General features: G+C 48.8%; 2 protein-coding genes and 1 long non-coding RNA gene across 6 annotated transcripts in view; 2 read left to right on the top strand and 1 right to left on the bottom strand.

The window, feature by feature from the left end:
* Window positions 1-4,074, top strand: part of DPYSL5 (dihydropyrimidinase like 5) — a 90,176-nt gene extending 86,102 nt beyond the window's left edge. For all 3 annotated transcript variants that reach the window (XM_067703477.1, XM_067703479.1, XM_067703478.1), the window contains exon 13: window positions 1,177-4,074. In XM_067703477.1, coding sequence (XP_067559578.1) covers window positions 1,177-1,262 — 86 coding nt within the window. In that variant the 3' untranslated portion in view covers window positions 1,263-4,074. The remainder of the gene's footprint in view (window positions 1-1,176) is intronic.
* LOC137205369 (uncharacterized) lies at window positions 4,031-16,474 on the bottom strand. The gene is made up of 2 exons (XR_010934107.1): window positions 16,011-16,474; window positions 4,031-4,234 (listed from the first exon to the last, which is right to left on the bottom strand). It is a non-coding gene; the product is annotated as an uncharacterized lncRNA (long non-coding RNA).
* MAPRE3 (microtubule associated protein RP/EB family member 3) overlaps window positions 15,605-17,030 on the top strand; it is a 47,882-nt gene continuing 46,456 nt past the window's right edge. The window contains exon 1 of one of the 2 annotated variants that reach the window (XM_067703482.1): window positions 15,605-15,771. The gene's annotated coding sequence lies outside the window, so the exon portion shown is untranslated. The remainder of the gene's footprint in view (window positions 15,772-17,030) is intronic. The other variant, XM_067703481.1, reaches the window with a different exon arrangement.

Below are 17,030 nucleotides of genomic sequence, written 5' to 3'. Positions count from 1 at the left end.
AACATGAGAGGCCGAGAACTAAACCAGAGGAGAGCCGGGGGGCACGGCTGCCCGCTGAGCTTCCTCTGTGCCCAGCCGTGTGCTGGCCGCAGCTCAGGTGGTTCTTGACTGAGGAGCTGACCGCCTGTGGAGAGGGGTCCTCTCCACCACCCTCCCCATTGTCTCAGAGCCAATCTCATTACGGAGATAACTTCTCCCCCACCCTGAGGGCCACTGCTACTCCCACCAGCGATGGGACTGAGTGCAGGGAGTCAGAAAGGGATCTGCGGGGTGGAGTGTCAGCGGGAGCCCCGGCCTTGCCAGTCCAGGAGGTGTAGCTCCCCACGGCTGCCTGGGTCTGCCGCTTCCTGCAGCCGCCAGCCTCGGGAGAAGCAGCAAGGCCCCCAGAGCTGCGAGCCCCCTCTGGCCCTTGGCTTCTGCTCCCACCCAAGTCTCGGGCAGAGCCAAGACTGGGCGGAACTGCTCTCAGGTTCAGCAGACATCAGGCAGCCTCTCACCTTCCCTCCGCCCCAAACCTGGTCTGTTCTAAATGGGACAGGCTGAAGAATGTCCCATCACACTCCCTGGGGCACAGACCTTCTTTTCTTTTTTCCAATTTATTTATTTACTTATTTATTTATTTATTTTTGGCTACACCACAGGGCATGTGGGAATCTTGTTTCCCCGACCAGGGATCGAACCCATGTCCCCTGCAGTGGAAGCACGGAGTCTTAACCACTGCACTGCCAGGGAAGTTCCCAGGCCTTCTTTTCTAAGTCTCGGGACTTCGAGACGTGGGGGCCTTTGGGGTGCTGTTCTCTGATTTTCCAAAGCAGTGGCACACCCTTCCTTCTCGCTCTCTTGCTCACTGAGGCATATGGGCAAAGGTCCACTTGCTAACAGGCATCTCCCTGGTCCGTGTGCTTGGCAAGAGACCATACCCCCAGGGCTGGCAGCAGTGAAGGCAGCATAGCAAGGCAGTTAATCATGGAGGCTCTGAACCAGGAAGACCTGGGTTCAAGTCCAGGCTCTACCACTTAAACGCTGTGTGACATTAGCCAAGTTAACTTCCCTGAGCCTCAGTTTCCCCACCTGTAAAATGGGATGGAGTTGGATTGAGGATTAAATTAGATCCTAAGCACGGAGGACCTGGTTTTATTACCCAGGGGAGCTCACCCTCTGCTTCCTTCCTTGCAGGTTCTCAGATCGATGACCATGTTCCAAAGAGAGCCTCAGCTCGGATCCTCGCTCCCCCCGGAGGCAGGTCAAGTGGCATTTGGTAAAGGCACTGACCAGCCCCCTAAGTGAAGATGCACCACTGCCACCAGCCCACACGCCTTCCGGCCACAGCTGCAGGGGGCGGGAGAGGCCGGGCTGGGCAGCGCACCACCTGAGGGGGCCCCGGGACACGGGGAGCCCTCCCCATGTCTGACACGTGATTCACTGTGCTTCGAGCCGACCCTAACAGGCACTTTGAGATGTGTTCCTCCTGCTGCAGTCCTTTCCTGCCTTGGCCTCGGCAGGCTTCCCGGGGGCCCATGCTATGCACAGAGCCCAGTGCATAGAGCCTGGCCCCGCCCCTCCTCTCACACCCGCCTCTGGGCTGGCCTTGGGAAAGCCCGACCTTAGTGCCCTGCCCCTGGCTGACCCGCCAGCTGTCCAGAGCACTTTAGCAGATGTGTTTTAAAAGAAAAGGACTCCCTCCCCCATCCCCTTCGGCCCAGTGGTCACTTTCCCCAAGTCAGACAGGTGTTAGCATCCCAGCCATGCCCAGGACATCTGGTTTTTCCCCACTCATCTCCCGCCCCTGTTTGGTTGTGGCTGGGACACTCTGTGCCCTTTGCCAGCTGCTTCCTCTCCGCCACCCCCCAGGAGTCCCAGGCCCAGAAGGGCTGGCCGGGCGGGCATGAGGCTGGTGCCAGGCGCGTGTATATGATTTTGTTTTGCACGTTTGGTTTGCGCAGTGGTTTGGTTTGACTTGTTTGTGCATCCTGTGAAAAATGACGGTGCTTCGTGTCACTAGCATAGCATAGAAACAGGAATAGATGTGGACCTTAGGAGATGCTGCTTCGACACCAACCAGAAAGCCTAGGGCACCGATGACAGGGGTGAGAGGGGGATACTGGACTCGCAGGCCCTTTTTCTCCCTTCCTGGAGTCTTCCTGCCCTTCCCCTCCCCTCCTGGTCTAGTTTCCTGCATCCTGAGAGGGTGCCCGGGATGCTGGCCCTGCAGACCTTCAGGGAGCAGGGTGGCCTTTCCCATCTCTGGCCCTGGTCACTCCCAGCACTAACGCCACACACACACACCCAGCCGCCTGTACGCTTCCGCCTACTGGACCAAGGCCCCGCCGCTCATCCGTGTGACTGGCGAGAGGCCTCATGCCTGCTAAGAGAGATGGGGGTGGGACTAGATCCGGGTGCGAGGCCAGGCCAGCAGGACCTGGTTGTAGCCCACAGCGCTGCTCCGGGGCTGCAGTCTCCTGTGGTCAGCACCTCACCCTAACCTGCCTGTGGCCTCCATCTCCTCCCAGTTGGGCCCTCCCTGCCTCGAAAGCTCCAGGTGGTTTCCATGGAAACACTAGAGGCTGCCCTTGCTGAGCCTTGTTCCCCCTCGGGGAGTGACATCATGTTGCACATTTGGTCTGAGCACCCGGGCTGACACGTGGCTCCTGGTCTCTTGGGCCGGTGGTCACACCCGGCACATTTCTGTAGTGCTTTTCACGTTGTCAAAGCCCTTTCATGTATGAGCTCTCAATTGCTCCTCACGACAGCTCAGTGTGTATTATTCCCCCCATTTCACAGCTGTGGCCCAGAAAGCTTAGGCCTTCTGACTCCAGAAATGTCCAGGACTGCCCTTAAGAGCTTGGCTGGGTACCCTAGCTGTGGACAGGAGGAGTGGAGTGACATCTCTTGCAGATCCCACCTGAGAGTTTAACCAACTAAAAGACTTACTCTCCCAGTAGGCATTCTGCTTTGTTTTGCACAGGTAGATAAATTTTTCTTGTAAACAAACTGACGCGTATCACTGTTTGAGCCAGAGCCAGTTACTTGTTGGAGGCCTGCCCTGTGGTTTGAGCTGTCCCCACGTCCTCACTTAGGAGCTGAGAGGACTGAGACAGTAACCCAGGAAGCAGAGGCAACAGAGACACTCATGGAGGGTGGTGGCCATGGGGACAGTTGGTGGGGATCTGAGCCTAGGAAACTGTGTGACGCTGACCCCGTGGTACAGTGCGCATCATCTATCCCTTTCAGCCCTTGCTGGGTCATGGGCCTTGGGCAGATGCCAAAGAGCCAAGCAGTGGTGGTGGCCAGGGGGCAGAGCATCCCTGCTTGGGCTAGGAAAGCTTTACCTTCTCTGAGTGCCTCCGCCCGAGAGATGCATGGTCCGTGGCTCTGGGAGACCACATGTTGGTGTGGTCCATCGAAGGCCTTCCACTTCATTCACCCCCGACCTTTACATAGACCCACCCTTGCCCAGGAGCTTCTAGAGGAAAATCAGAAGGAGGTTCAAGGAACCAAATGAAAGGTCACCCCCCGCCACCCATTCCCTGCCCCTGTGCCGAGCTCCAGCCAGCCCCATCACCAGCCCCATTGGCTCTTGGTTGGAATGAAAAGGGTCTCTGGTTGCACTGAATGCAGCTCTCAAACTGGTCTTGTACTTGCTGAATAAATACTGTTGTTCTTGCCTTAGCTGCTCTCTAGGTTTGTGGGGTTAAGTTACCAGAAAATTGTGCTACTGTGTGTGTGTGTGTGTGTGTATGCGCGTGTGTGTAGTGCTAGGAGTCCACAGTAGGTCTCGGTCAAGCCAATGCCGTGATGAAGGCTTTTCCGATACTGACCCAGAAACCACAGAACCACTCGGAAACCCAAACCGCCTCCAGCTGCCCAGGTGGCAGGCACAGCCTGGGGTCGGGATGGAGCCTCCAGCACCCAAGTGACTTCCTCACTCCTCTGTAAATGTCATGGTGCTAAGATTGTGTCAACCCCATGAGGACACATGGTCCTGTGCTCTGGCCACCTGACTGAGGCAAAAACAAAACAGCCCGACTCGTTGTGTTCTGGTGCAGGTTTGTATTAAACTGTAGCTACTTCTCACTTGGTCTCAGTTGTGTTTCTTCAAAGAAGAGGGAGCTTGGTAGGGGGCCTCTTCTTCCACAGTGGCTGGGATGGGGCTTCAGTTGCTAAAAAAGTCAGCTTTGGGTCTTCACTTGTGTTAGGTGGCAGGTGGCAGCTCACTGGGAGGCCTGAGCAGAGACTGAAGATTAAAAATGCTAAGAGATGGGAGCCTCAGTGGCCCAACAGCTAGTAGTCAGGCCTCTCCTGGTGGGAGCAAAACCAAGATTTTTGGTGCCAAATATCCCAGGACAAGTTTGGGCTGAGTTCTCTGAAACAGGAATAATTAGGGGGAGACATCAGATACAAAAGGCAGGCAGGAGTGGGGATGGGACTAGGCTTTCCCCACCCACCCTTTGGTTACCATTTTGGAAACCCATAGCCCCGTCTTCACACTGGAACTCTTGGCTGTTGGAATCATGGTCTCACAAAATCCCATTTCAAAGGACTGTACAAGGCCTGTGTGTCTTTGAAGGACCTGCAGGCTGCTCCCTGGCTCTCCGGAACCCCACCTTTTGCATTGGCCCACTGTGCCTTCAAACCCTTCCATCTGCATCAAGACTAATCTACCTTCTCTTAGATCTCAGCCAGAGGTTGGGGGGCTATCTGATCAAACACTTTCACACTAAAGAGTGAGTGAAATTGTTGCTACCAGTACTATGGGGTCACTTGTACTTCTTAGCCCCAAAAAACAAAACCTTAATGAGGGAATTTTAGGTAGAATGGGGAAATAGTTGGGAGCCGGAGAACCTTCTCAGTTCTCACCAAATAAGCAACCCTCCTGCAAATAAGGCAGCCCATGACCAAAAGAAATACCCAGAGCACTGCAGTTAGGACAGAGCCCTTCACTGTAATGAAATGAGCTGTGTGTATAAGTTCTACTGGGGTTTCGGAGCCAGATGGAAACACCATTATTGGGCTTGTGAAGGATGCCAAGTCCCTGGGGTGATACTGGGCCAAAGCACCTGTGTTACCCTGTTTCCCCATAGCATGCATGGGAGCACACCAGAATTTGATTAACTGCCAAAAATCCTTTGTAAGTGTTTGAATGAAAAATGGCATGGCAACTCATTTGGCAGGTCATGTGCACGGTAGCAGGTGGTTTATAGAAAAAAATAAATAAGATACCCAGGAAGACACTGGTTGCCTTTGTACGTATGTAGTCGTGGGAAAACAAAAGACCACAGACTCAGACTTTAAAAGTAACACTTGATCGTTTGTAAGAATCTGCATTTGTGGAAACTGAACCAGCCAGCAGCTAAGCAACCATCACCCTCTATTTCTTCACTCCAATTACAGGCTGACTCTTATATACAGGTACAACCTAACACTAAGATTTGCCTTGCAGTTGTTGCAGTGGAGGAGGATGGGCCTCATGACACCCAAGTTATAAAGAAGAAACCTCACGATACACGGGCAGCGTAGACCTTCTAGTCCTAAGTTAATAAACGGCTATTTGACCGTGTTGCTGATAACACATTTGAAAGGGCTCTTAGTACTTTTCCAGCAAAACATTCAAGGATCTAACATTTGTTGATACTTGATACCATCTTATAATGATGGCAGCTGAGTTCTTCACCTGCTTCCCTTCATATATTTACCAACCACACATGTATACCTAGAGGTAACTTGTCCGGGTTTGCCCAGACAGTCCTGGTTTAAGTCTATTGCCCTCCAGAATAATTATTATTAGCGCCCCCTTCACTTTCAAATGTGTCTTGGTTTGGACAATAAGTTTTTGGGGCATCTTAGGTACGCCTATATGTTCATGAGTTTATTAATATGCTTGTCAGGAGCCAAAAGTTTTTCCATCACTGAAAGATGGAGGGCAGGGCATGGTGAGAGGCGAGGAAAATGGGTCCTTTTTCACGGGTGAGGACTGGAGTTTCTGGTGACGAGCTCTGAATCTCCGCACAGCCCTCGGAGGCCTCGTGACGTCTCAGTGGCTGTGGATGCAGCAGTGGTAAAGGCCTGGGGGCACTTTCCTAGCTTTTCAGTCTAGCTTATAGACCTTATTATTCCATTAAAAGTTGTAAGCCTACCAAATTTTATCATTTACTTTTTTTTTTTCTTTTTTTTTTGCAGTACGCGGGCCTCTCACTGCTGTGGCCTCTCCCGTTGCGGAGCACAGGCTCCGGACGCGCAGGCTCAGCAGCCACGGCTCACGGGCCCAGCCGCTCCGCGGCATGTGGGATCCTCCCAGACCGGGGCACGAACCCGCGTCCCCTGCATCAGGAGGCAGACTCCCAACCACTGCGCCACCAGGGAAGCCCTCATTTACTTTTAAGGGGACTTTGATTCAATTTATAAACTTAAACACATTACGACATTTTAAATTACATTTAAAATTCTATTTCCTTTTTAAATAACTTTCCCAAGTACTAAATAATTATTACCAATCTGACAAACTTAGAAATATAGTGAGCTTAGAGGTTTATTAGATATTTCTTTGCTGAGCATAAATTTAGTAAGTTTTTGACATAAATTCATGTTACACATTTTAAATTAGTTCTGGGGCGCTCACTGTAATAGGCCAAAATTTCTTTTACAAGTATGACATAAACTACCAAATACGCTCAGATCCTCTCTCTCGCTCTCTCTTTTTTTTTTTAAATTGAAGTATAGCTAATTTACAATGTTCTTTTAGTTTCAGGTGTACAGCACAGTGATTCTGTATATATGAGTTTCCAGACATAATCAAGACATTTCTAATTAATGGAAATAATGCGTCAAGAGCTAGCAAGAGAAAGGCACTAGCTGCATACAAAGAATTGGAAACTGAAAGCTGATTTGTCAAAAAAAAAATACTAGAGGATGGAAGATCATGGAGTATGTTTTCTAAATTTTAAGGGAAAATAATTTCCAACCAAGATTTCTACACCCAACCAATCTGTCAACCAAGTATCAGTGAAAAGTCATTTTTAGACATGCAAGATTGAAAAGTTTGACCTTTCTTGTACCCTTTCTTAGGAATCCATTTGAGGGTGTGCCCCAACGTATTAAACTGTAATAAAAAATAGAAAGACATGGGATAAAGGGAATAGGAGATTCAACGTAGGTAAGAGGATCAGGAATGGTGTAGAGAGAAACCCCTGGAAGGCAGCTGGGCAGCAGCCTAGAAGACAATGGGTCCGGAAGGAGCAGCCCTGAAAAAACCCTGACCAGCAGGCTAGAAAATCCATTTGGTCCGGTATTTGCTCTTTTGTCACAATGTGCTATAAATACTTAGCTGAAAGAGGTTCTAAGAACAACCAGAAAGTATCGCCCTGCTCTTGATAAAAAAGAACAGAAGAAGAAAAGATGATTTGCAAAAAGAATGAATTACGGATTCTCTGAGTTTGGGGCTTCCTTACACACATCTAATTTAACCTCTGCAGAAATTTCTACCACATCCCTGACAGATCGTCTAGCCCTCAGGATCCAGGACATTTAGTCCAGTGACAGAGAAGCGCCTTCCCCAGGCATACTATCCCACTCCCCCAGAGCTCTGTTTGTTCAATATTACTTCCCTAATTGAAACGGAATTCTGTCTCTCTGCACCTCATGCCCGTGTGCCCTATAGCTGTTCCCTCTGGAGGAGCACAGAGCAAATGGCCACCCCATTTATGTAACAGCTCTTCCCATATGTGCACTTCATAGTGGGCTCCGTCCTGCCCACGCCACTCAGGTTTCCTCTAAGCCAGTAGTTCTCAAACGCTGGCTTTGCCTCAGAATCACCTGGAGTGCTTATTTAAACACAGCTCACGGGGCCCCGCCCCAAGAGCTTCTGACTCAGTAGGTCTGCTGTGGGCCAAACATTTCTACAAGTTCAGGTGCGCTGAGAACCAAACTTTGGGAACCACTGCTCTAAGCAAACAGCTCCCCTTCTGTCAGCTGTCGGTCCGTGGCATTGTTTTCATGCCACTCATCCTGAAATGTGGCACCAAGCCTCCAGAATGGAGGTTCTGGTGCTTTTTTTGTTGTTGTTGTCCAAATTATTTTTATTTATTTTTTAACATCTTTATTGGAGTATAATTGCTTCACAGTGGTGTGTTAGTTTCTGCTTTATAACAAAGTGAATCAGCTATACATATACATATATCCCCATATCTCCTTCCTCTTGCGTCTCCCTCCCACCCTCCCTATCCCACCCCTCTAGGTAGTCACAGACCACCGAGCTGATCTCCCTGTGCTATGCGGCTGCTTCCCACTAGCTATCTATTTTACGTTTGGTAGTGTATATATGTCCATGCCACTCTCACTTTGTCATAGCTTACCCTTCCCCCTCCCCATATCCTCAAGTCCATTCTCTAGTAGGTCTGTGTCTTTATTCCCGTGTGTCTTAACCCACAATGACTCCCTGGAGACTGCAAGGAACAGCCTGAGGGGCAGAGGGCCCTGGAGAAGTAAAGCCCTAAGAAATGACCTCCTTTGGTGAGTGAGCGCCTTCAGTTCCTGGGGGGGGCGGTGCAGAGCAGCAGCTGTACACTGAAAATGCCAGGAAGGTATATCTTCCCCTGCCCCTTTCCACTGTTGGGCTGGCCTACTCTTCTATCCTCTTTCTGCCTTGTTCAGCCTTTCGCTGCTCCCCAAAGTCCTGGGTCCACGAGATGGCCCCTGGCCACAGTACTACCCATAAAGGCCTCCAGGTGGCGCTTTAAGCTTATCAGTGCCTGCTTCTTTGGCTTAAGGTGCCAAAGCTGACCTAACCTAGGTGAACTGGTAAGGCCCAAGAAAGGCCAGTATGTTCAGGTCACCATGGCCTCAGTCCCAGCCCCCAGAGCAGCTTGGGATAAGGGCAACCTTGAGTGTGAGTGCGGGGCCATAGCAGCCCTTCTGCTACCAGGAGAACCCCTGGGGAAGTTGTCCCTTTCAAGGCCAATGTCTAAGCTAAAGTTGCAAGATTTAACAAAAATACAGGATGCTCAGTTAAATCTGACTTTCAGATAACAAGTAATTTTTAGAATTTTTTAGTGTAGATATGTCTCAAATAGTGTCTGTGGCATACTTATACTGAAAAATTATTTGTTGTTTACCTGAAATTCAAATTTAACTAGGCATCTTACATTCATGTGGCAACTCTAGGTTTACGTTCATGAGTTTTACATCTTCCATGTAATGCGTGCTTTATATCTGCAAGCATGTGTTAGATACTACATGTGTTATCTGCAAGCATGTGTTAGATACTACATGTGTTATCTGCAAGCATGTGTTAGATACTACATGTGTTATCTGCAAGCATGTGTTAGATACTACAAAAATGAATCAAGTGCAGCTTCTGCATTGAGAGATTAGTTTGGGGAAAGTACATATTGAGAAATAATTGTAGTAGGAAGGCATAGGAAGGTATAGGAAGCATGGGATAGTGGAAGTTTGGGGTTTGGTGTTGGCTTTAGGTTCCGACCCGGCTCCTGACGTGCACTAGCTGTGTGACTTTATTTAACCTCTCTGGGCCTCTACTGTTTATTGTGAAAATGGGAATGATACCAACCTCAGGAGGTGACCAGGGAGGTTATAGGAAATGGTACGTATTTCATGCCTGGCTATAGTAGCAGCTAAATAAATGCTAATTTCCCCTTTGTAAACAAGAAATACTGTGAGAGAGAGACAAATAAAAGTGCCAGAGTAGCAAAGAGCTTTACCTGCTTTGAGAAGGTCTCTATAAAGAATGTAACACTTCAGTTTTTAAATAAAAATAACAACTGATACTGTTTACTGAATGCCCACAGCATGCCAAGCATTGTCCTAAGCACGTGATAAACAAGATCCCACCTAATTCTTAAGTCTCTGAGGCTTTTACTATTATTATCCCTACTTTACAGATGAAGAAACTGAGTTAAATAGCTTGCCGTAGAGTTAGGGAGTGATAGATTTAGTATTTCAACTCAAGTCCACGTAGCTCCCAAACCTTGCCTTAACCTCTGTTTAATGCTGTCTTCACGTGAATTGGCCCTTGACATTTGAGGTGGGGATCGCTACGAAGAGAAGCACGATTTGTGTCCACTGAGCTGCAGAAACAGTGGATGCTGATGCAAAAGCTGGGGCAGGTGAAAGAGAAGAGTCTTGGGAGATACATGCACCCCAATGTTCATTGCAGCACTATTTACAATAGCCAGGACGTGGAAGCACTGCAACTCCTCTCTGCCCAGCTCCTCTCTGCCCAGCACTGCAGCTCCTCTCTGCCCTCATCTCACAGCTAGGGCAGCCCTGCAAGTGCCCATCTAAAGTCTAGCCCCCTGTCAGCCAGAGTTGACCCACTCTCTCAGACTCCCTCAACCACTTGGCTTCCCCTGTCACCCTGGGCAAAGCACAAAAGGTCAAGTTGTTTTTAACTTGCTTGGCTATTTTCAATCCCATGTGAGGTGCTAAGCGTACAAAGGTAAATAAGATATGGTCTCTGAGAGTAAGGACCTCGGGTGGGGAGAGATGTGAATAAGCGTGGTATTGTAACACAAGGCGATGTGAGGCCGTGACAAGAACGTACCTGGTACCAAAGAGAACGTGTCAACTGTCTGGAGGAGGTCCCTGACAGGGTCACAGAGGAAATGACACTAAAGCTGGTCTTGGAGAATGAGTGGGAGTTTGCAGAATGAGGGGAAAGGGGGACTCCAAGCAGGGTGAACCCCGTAACGGTGGCTCAGCTGTGAAACAGAACAGGTTTCTTGGCCAACCACAAGTGCTTCCTCTTTGTGGCTGACATATATGGTGAGAGGTAATGAGGCTAGGGGCATAAGAGGAGTGGAAGGTGAAGTGGAAATGGTTAGTAGGGGCCAGATTAGAGCAGAGCTTCTCTACCATGTGAAAGAGTCTGAACTTTTATCCTTCAAGCCAGTGTGTCTCAAACATTCCACTAAAGTACCCCAAAAGGCAGTGTGGAGAGTTCAGGCCTGGAGGTATCTTGAGTTCAAACTCTCTAAACGTCTTGTCTTTAAAATCATGTGATTCTTGCATTCTACTTCATCATATGTCTGGGTTTTTAAAAAATATTTTAAAATATTTTCCTGAATCTCTAAATAAAATTGAAGCTTGAGGAAGATATAACTATTTTATAGCTCCTCACTCTGTTTCCTTACATGACTCCCCCATGCCCAGAAGTTGTTTCAGCCAGTTTGAGAAGGGCAGCCATAGGGACTTAGGCAGAGGAGTTATGTTGATAAGATTTATCTTCTAGAAAGAGCCTCCTAGCTGGTGTTGAGGATGGGTCAGAAGTGGGAGAGACTAGAGGAAGAGAGACCAGGTGGGGGGCTCTGCAATAACCCAGGCAAGAGATGGTAAAGGTGATGGAGATAAAGAAGGAGAACAGACCTGAGAGCTATTTAAAAATGGAATTGATAGTGTTGGAAAACTGTTCTGGTATAAGGAGTTGGGGAGAAGATGTGGGTTAGGATCACCCTCAAGTTTTTCTTGGATAGTGATGTCATTAACAATAATAGGGAATATAGGAAAGTTAGGTTTGTGAGGGGGGAAGGGTAAATAAGTTTAATTTAAGCCTATTGAGTTTGAGGTGCCTGTGGGACATAGGGCTGGAGCTATCTAGAGGGCAATTACATATACAGGTCTGACAGTTGGAAGAGCTGATTGGGATGGAGATACAGATTCAGAAGTCATGGGAATACCTGAGGCCACTCAGGAAGTATGTATAGAGGGAGGAGAGAGAAATGAGATGGGAATCCCCGGGATGGTTAAGGGCAGATTTAGAAAGCAAGGGAGAATGGAAAAAGGAATGTCAAAAAGTCAAGAGGACTCATCACTTCCTGGCGAATGGCCAGTTCCAGGGCTGAGGTAGGGAAAGTACAAGATGAGCCGGGAACATCTTTACCAGAAAGCAAGGGAAGGTTCAAAGGGTGATGGGGACAAATCCACAGGACACAGGGGCCAACTTGAAGTTTCTTCCACTGGCCAAATCTGTGGCCATTGAACATCCAAACAAATAAGAAGAAGAAAGGATTATAACCCACTGGGGGAAAAATCCCTGTCAACACTGATATAGATAAACAAATGGCAGTGGGTCTGAACCCTAAACCAGGAACTGGCAATGTGTGCCCACTGGATTTCAGAAACGCTATGAACTAGTAAGTGCTGTGTGTGCCTTTTTTTCCTCCTCTTTGAAATGATAATGTCCATAGAAATTATCCTATGCCTGTGCCTCTAGTGTATGCTGGGTACGTATAAGGCAGATGATGTGTCTCTTTACTTCACAGGTCTTCAGATCAAGAGGACTGGTACTCAAGGAGTTATATCCAAGGAACAGGGCCTGAAAAGCCATATCCATACTGGGCCCTGAGTTAGATGTTGAGATCCTGGACTTCAAGTTGGTGCTGTCATGGATTGAGACTTGGGGGTCTTGAGGGAGGGGATGAGTGTATTTTGCATTGAGTGGCATGTGAGTTCTTGTCATTAGGTGGTAGGGTGTAGCAGATAGCATTTTCCAAAGATGATTCAACAATATCTCTCATCCATGCTCTTATTACGTGACTTGGACATTGCTCCCTTTGAGAGGTGTGGCCTATGTTCCCTTCCTTTGATATTAGGTAGACTTTGTGATGTTGTTCAACCAATAGGATATGGTAGAAGTGATGTCTGAAGCAAGGTTATAAAAAGAGATGCAGGGACTTCCCTGGTGGTCCAGTGGTTAAGACTTCACCTTCAAGTGCAAGGGGTGTGGGTTTCAATCCCTGGTCGGGGAGTTAAGATCCCACGTGTCTCGCCGCCAAAAAACCAAAACAGAAAACAGAAGCAATATTGTAACAAATTCAATAGAGAGTTTAAAAATGGTCCACATCAAAAAAAATCTTAAAAAAAAAGGATGCAGCTTTTCTCTTACTATTATATTCACCCTTGAAACCTTCAACTACCATATAAGTATTCCAACTGTCCCAAAGCCACCATGTAGTGAGAAAGCTAGCTCTGAGATAATATGAAGAGAGAGGGTTGTCTAGTTAGCCCCCTGCTGTTTTTAAGCTCCAGCCACCATCTGACTGTAACCACTTGAGAAACCCTGAGTCAGAACCACCCAGCGGAGCTCTTCCTGAATTCCCATCCCACAGAAACAGAGATAATGAAATGGTTATTGTTTTAAACCACTAAATTGAAGTGATTTGTTTTGCAGCAATAGATAACTGACACACGGTAAAATGTTAGCATGTGGAGAATCTGGATGAAGGGTGTACAGAAACTCTTTGTAGAATGGTCCTTTATCCCATGTGTGACAAATGGGTGGGGCTACAAGGACCATAGTCTCTTCTCGGGATTACTCAGGCCAGCCAGCTACCTCTGATGCCAGCTACCATCCAAGTCCACACCTACAACCATGGAGATGTGCTGGAACTTCAGAATGGAGAAGCAAAATAAACTGAGTCTGAAAATTTTCCCTTGTCCTTGTGACACCCAGACACCCTATAGATACAGTTAGGAACAGCTTCAGTTCTCCAACTCTGTAGCTAGGAAAAGTGTAGCCTGCATTTTTACTGTCCTAACCCCTTGATTTGCTCTGGGAATTATCCTCTACAGGAAACCCTCTCCTTTCTGAGAACTGCCTTGGATGGGTGGAGACAGTCTTGACTCAGCATATGCTGTGTCCCTCTCTTTTCTTACTCTATCTGTAGTCAGCTGCCTTCTCCTTCTCTCCTGAGAAAATGGGCTCAGTCAGAGTGCTTTGACACCCATAGTCCTGGGGTGGAATCTCTGGGAGCTATACAGGGAGACTCAGAAAAGAATGCTAGCTACGAATTCTTACTTCTGAGTCATTCAAAGAGAATGCAGCATGTCAACAAGCCCAGCAGAATCCAGTGATGTTCACCAAGAGTGCTGGATCTGAGCTGGGTTAGGAGATGGTATAATAGTAAGGCATGAAGGGCTTGTACTGATTATAGAGGGTGACAGGGATCATTGAAGAGGTCAGTAACTTGTGAGAAAATTTATTTAGTGGAAACATTAGGGACAGTGTAGAAGGGAGACTAGCTACAGGTGAGGAGTCAGGAAACAGAGAATGCCAGAGTCTAAATTAATAGAGGACTAGAGTTTTGGCATTAAGATGGAGAGCTAAGTGAGTGAGAGAGGTGTAATAGTGTCTGTGGTACTTAACGATTAAATATGTGCAAAGATCATATGGAAAATATTAGTGGAGACTCTGAGGCAGTTAGGTCAGAGAAAGTGAGGATGAACAAAAAAATTTTTTAACCTTTGACTCCTTTCACTTATTTCTTTGGAGTCAAAGAAGATACTTCTTTGAAGACTCTTTGAAGAAAATCTTTGTCTTCACTTGATCCAGTTCCATAAGCACTTATTGGAACTCTACTATGTTTCATATTGGGTGCTAGATGCTGAGGGAGCAGATGAATAAGACAGAATTCCTGCCTACAAGGGGCATGTAGTCTGATTGAAGAGACACATGCAAACCAAGGACAATACTGTAAGATGTGTATGGAGGTATACAAAAGGAGGTATGTACAAGATGGGTACAGAGGTGACCTTAAGATATCCACGGGAGTCAGGGCTGAGGGAAGGAGACCCAGAAGTAGTTTGCACAAAGAGAACCAAGCTAATGAAATCATGAAGTGGTGAGCATAGTGGAACCCTGGGTGGAGTACTGGAGGACAAGGACAGTAGGTGTGGACAGGAAGAAGAGGGATCTAGAAGAACTGGGGAGATCCATAAAAGCTGACCTAGAACAGGGAATCTGGGAACACCAATGAACATATCAAGGAGGGAGCTAGTTATGAGGGGGTAGAATTTAAACTAGCTAGTGGGCAAGATGAAGAAACAGGTATCGTTTACAAACGCATTGGGACAGAGACAATAAGGTTGATAAAAATTCGTGACATGTGTATAGAAGACTTTGTTAGCTCCATTTAGAGGTAAAGGTATAGACTTTTTGGCAGGAGACAAAAAGGAATGCTTAACACAGGCAGAGGAAAATTGAATTTGGGGATTAGAGTAACAGGCTGCGATTGAAAGCCATAAACCAAGAGAGGAGAGAAAGCCCAGCCTTAGCTCTCTCCTGTTGCTAAAAAAGAAGAAATATTCTCCTTTGCAGTAGCCGTGAGACAGATAAGAATCCGTCATCTAGAGGGAGGAGATATGGGGATATATGTATATGTATAGTTGGTTCACTTTGTTATAAAGCAGGAACTAACACACCATTGTAAAGCAATAAAGATGTAAAAAAAAAAAAAAAAGAATCCGTCATCTGGCTACTATGGAATCAGGTGTAAATGGTTGTTCTTTCTGTGCTCAGGGTGGAGGAATTGTTACCCCGTTGCTAAGGAAAGAGGAAGGGGCTGTTTCCAGTTGCCATGGAGACAAGGTAAGAGCGTTCCCTCGATACCGCCGTAAATTTATGAGGCGGTGTCCTCTCCTTGTTGCTATGGCGACTTAGAGGGACTGTTCTCGTCGTCCCCACCTCCCATCGCAGTTGCTAACACAAGGTGGAAGTAGGGGCTGTCCTTCCCTTTCCAACCAGTTGCCTTGGAGACGGCTGGTGCCCTGGCCCCGCCCCGCTCGGACTGACAGCGGTGGCCGCATCGCGCCTGCGCAGTGCTCTCTTCCCCCGCAGTCTCTGTGCGTTGAAGCCGGAGACCGCGGCGGCCTCTGTTAGGACCCTCCGCCCCAGAGCCGCCGGCCGGAGCCGCAGCCTCAGCCGCAGCGCCCCCGCCGCCTGTCCCCTCCCCCGCCGCCTCCGCCGGAGCCATCTCGCGCACTGTGAGTCCAGGCCGAGGCGACCGACGCCGTGGGGCTGAGTCAGCGGGAGGCCCGGGCCCGAGCTGGGGGAGGGGAACCGAGTTGCCCCCCTCGCCTCCCGACCCGCGCACCCGCCCCCCAACTGCGTCTCCCCCACGCCCGCCTCCCTTCCTCCACCCCTCTCTCCCGGGCTCCCCGCGGCCTCAGCCGTCAGGCCTCCCCGAGCCACTCCCCCTCCCCTTCTCTCCCCACAGACCCACCTTGGGGCTTCTTTCCCGCTGGATGCGGCGCTACCGCACCTCTGCTCTGGACAGACTTTTCCCCAAAAAAACTGCCCCCCGTTCGCCCTTGTCCCTTCTCCTTACTCCTCTTGGGCCTGACATCTCCGGCCTCTCGGGTTTTCCCCAGTCATATGCCAGAAAAAGAGTGACAAGGGAGAGAGCGAGGGGAGACTGGGGGGAGGGGGACGTTGTGCCTGCCCAAACGTTGGGGCCTCAGGTTTCCTACCCACACGCTCCTGCCCCGGCTGGCGTGGGGAGGCAGGTCTGGACAGTACTAGCTGGCTGCTAAGAGCTTGTGGGGCTTTCCGAGTAGATTTGCTGGGAAGCGTTCCGCCCCATCATCATGATCAGCTACTGCTTAGTGAGCACTCTCTAGTGCACGGTGGCCTTCTAGTGGGCTGAGCTCTGGCTTTGGCGGGCGCTGTGGAGAGGGACTAGAGAGAGTGGAGGGAGGGGAAGAAAAGGTTGCGTTTGAGAGCTGAAGTTCCTGCGCTTCCAGTGCGTTGTTGTGAATAAGCATCTTGCAGTACTCTTTAACATGCTTTCCATCCCCCCCTCCCCCTTCCCTTCCCCCCCGCCCCCCCCCCCACCGTAGTACAACATGGATATAATGGGAGGTTTGGAAACAGGCCTGATACCCGTAGCAAATGCTTACTGTTTGTATATTAAGGGTTGTGATCTCTGATACCTGTAAATTCCAAGTGGTAACCAACTGGGCAAGAGTGAGTTTTAACATAACATGTGCAGAGCGGAGAAGGAGGAGGAGAACTGAGGTTTCTCTCTGGTGTAGGGCTGAGGCTTGCACCCCCTGTTTCTTGCAGCTGTGTCTCTGTGGGGACTGTCACCTGATAGGGGTTCTAGCATATTTGAACAATTCCCTGGGTTATGTTTGCTACCCATCCACCTGCCCATCGTGCATTCCCTGATCTTGGAATAGAGCAGGATCCCAAACTGTTTTCTTTTTTCGGAAGAAAAGGAGCTGAAGTTAGAGTTGGTGCG

The sequence above is a fragment of the Pseudorca crassidens genome, chromosome 14 (genome assembly GCF_039906515.1).
Source record: "Pseudorca crassidens isolate mPseCra1 chromosome 14, mPseCra1.hap1, whole genome shotgun sequence".
Classification (NCBI taxonomy): domain Eukaryota; kingdom Metazoa; phylum Chordata; class Mammalia; order Artiodactyla; family Delphinidae; genus Pseudorca; species Pseudorca crassidens.
This window is presented reverse-complemented; position numbering and strand designations above follow the sequence as displayed.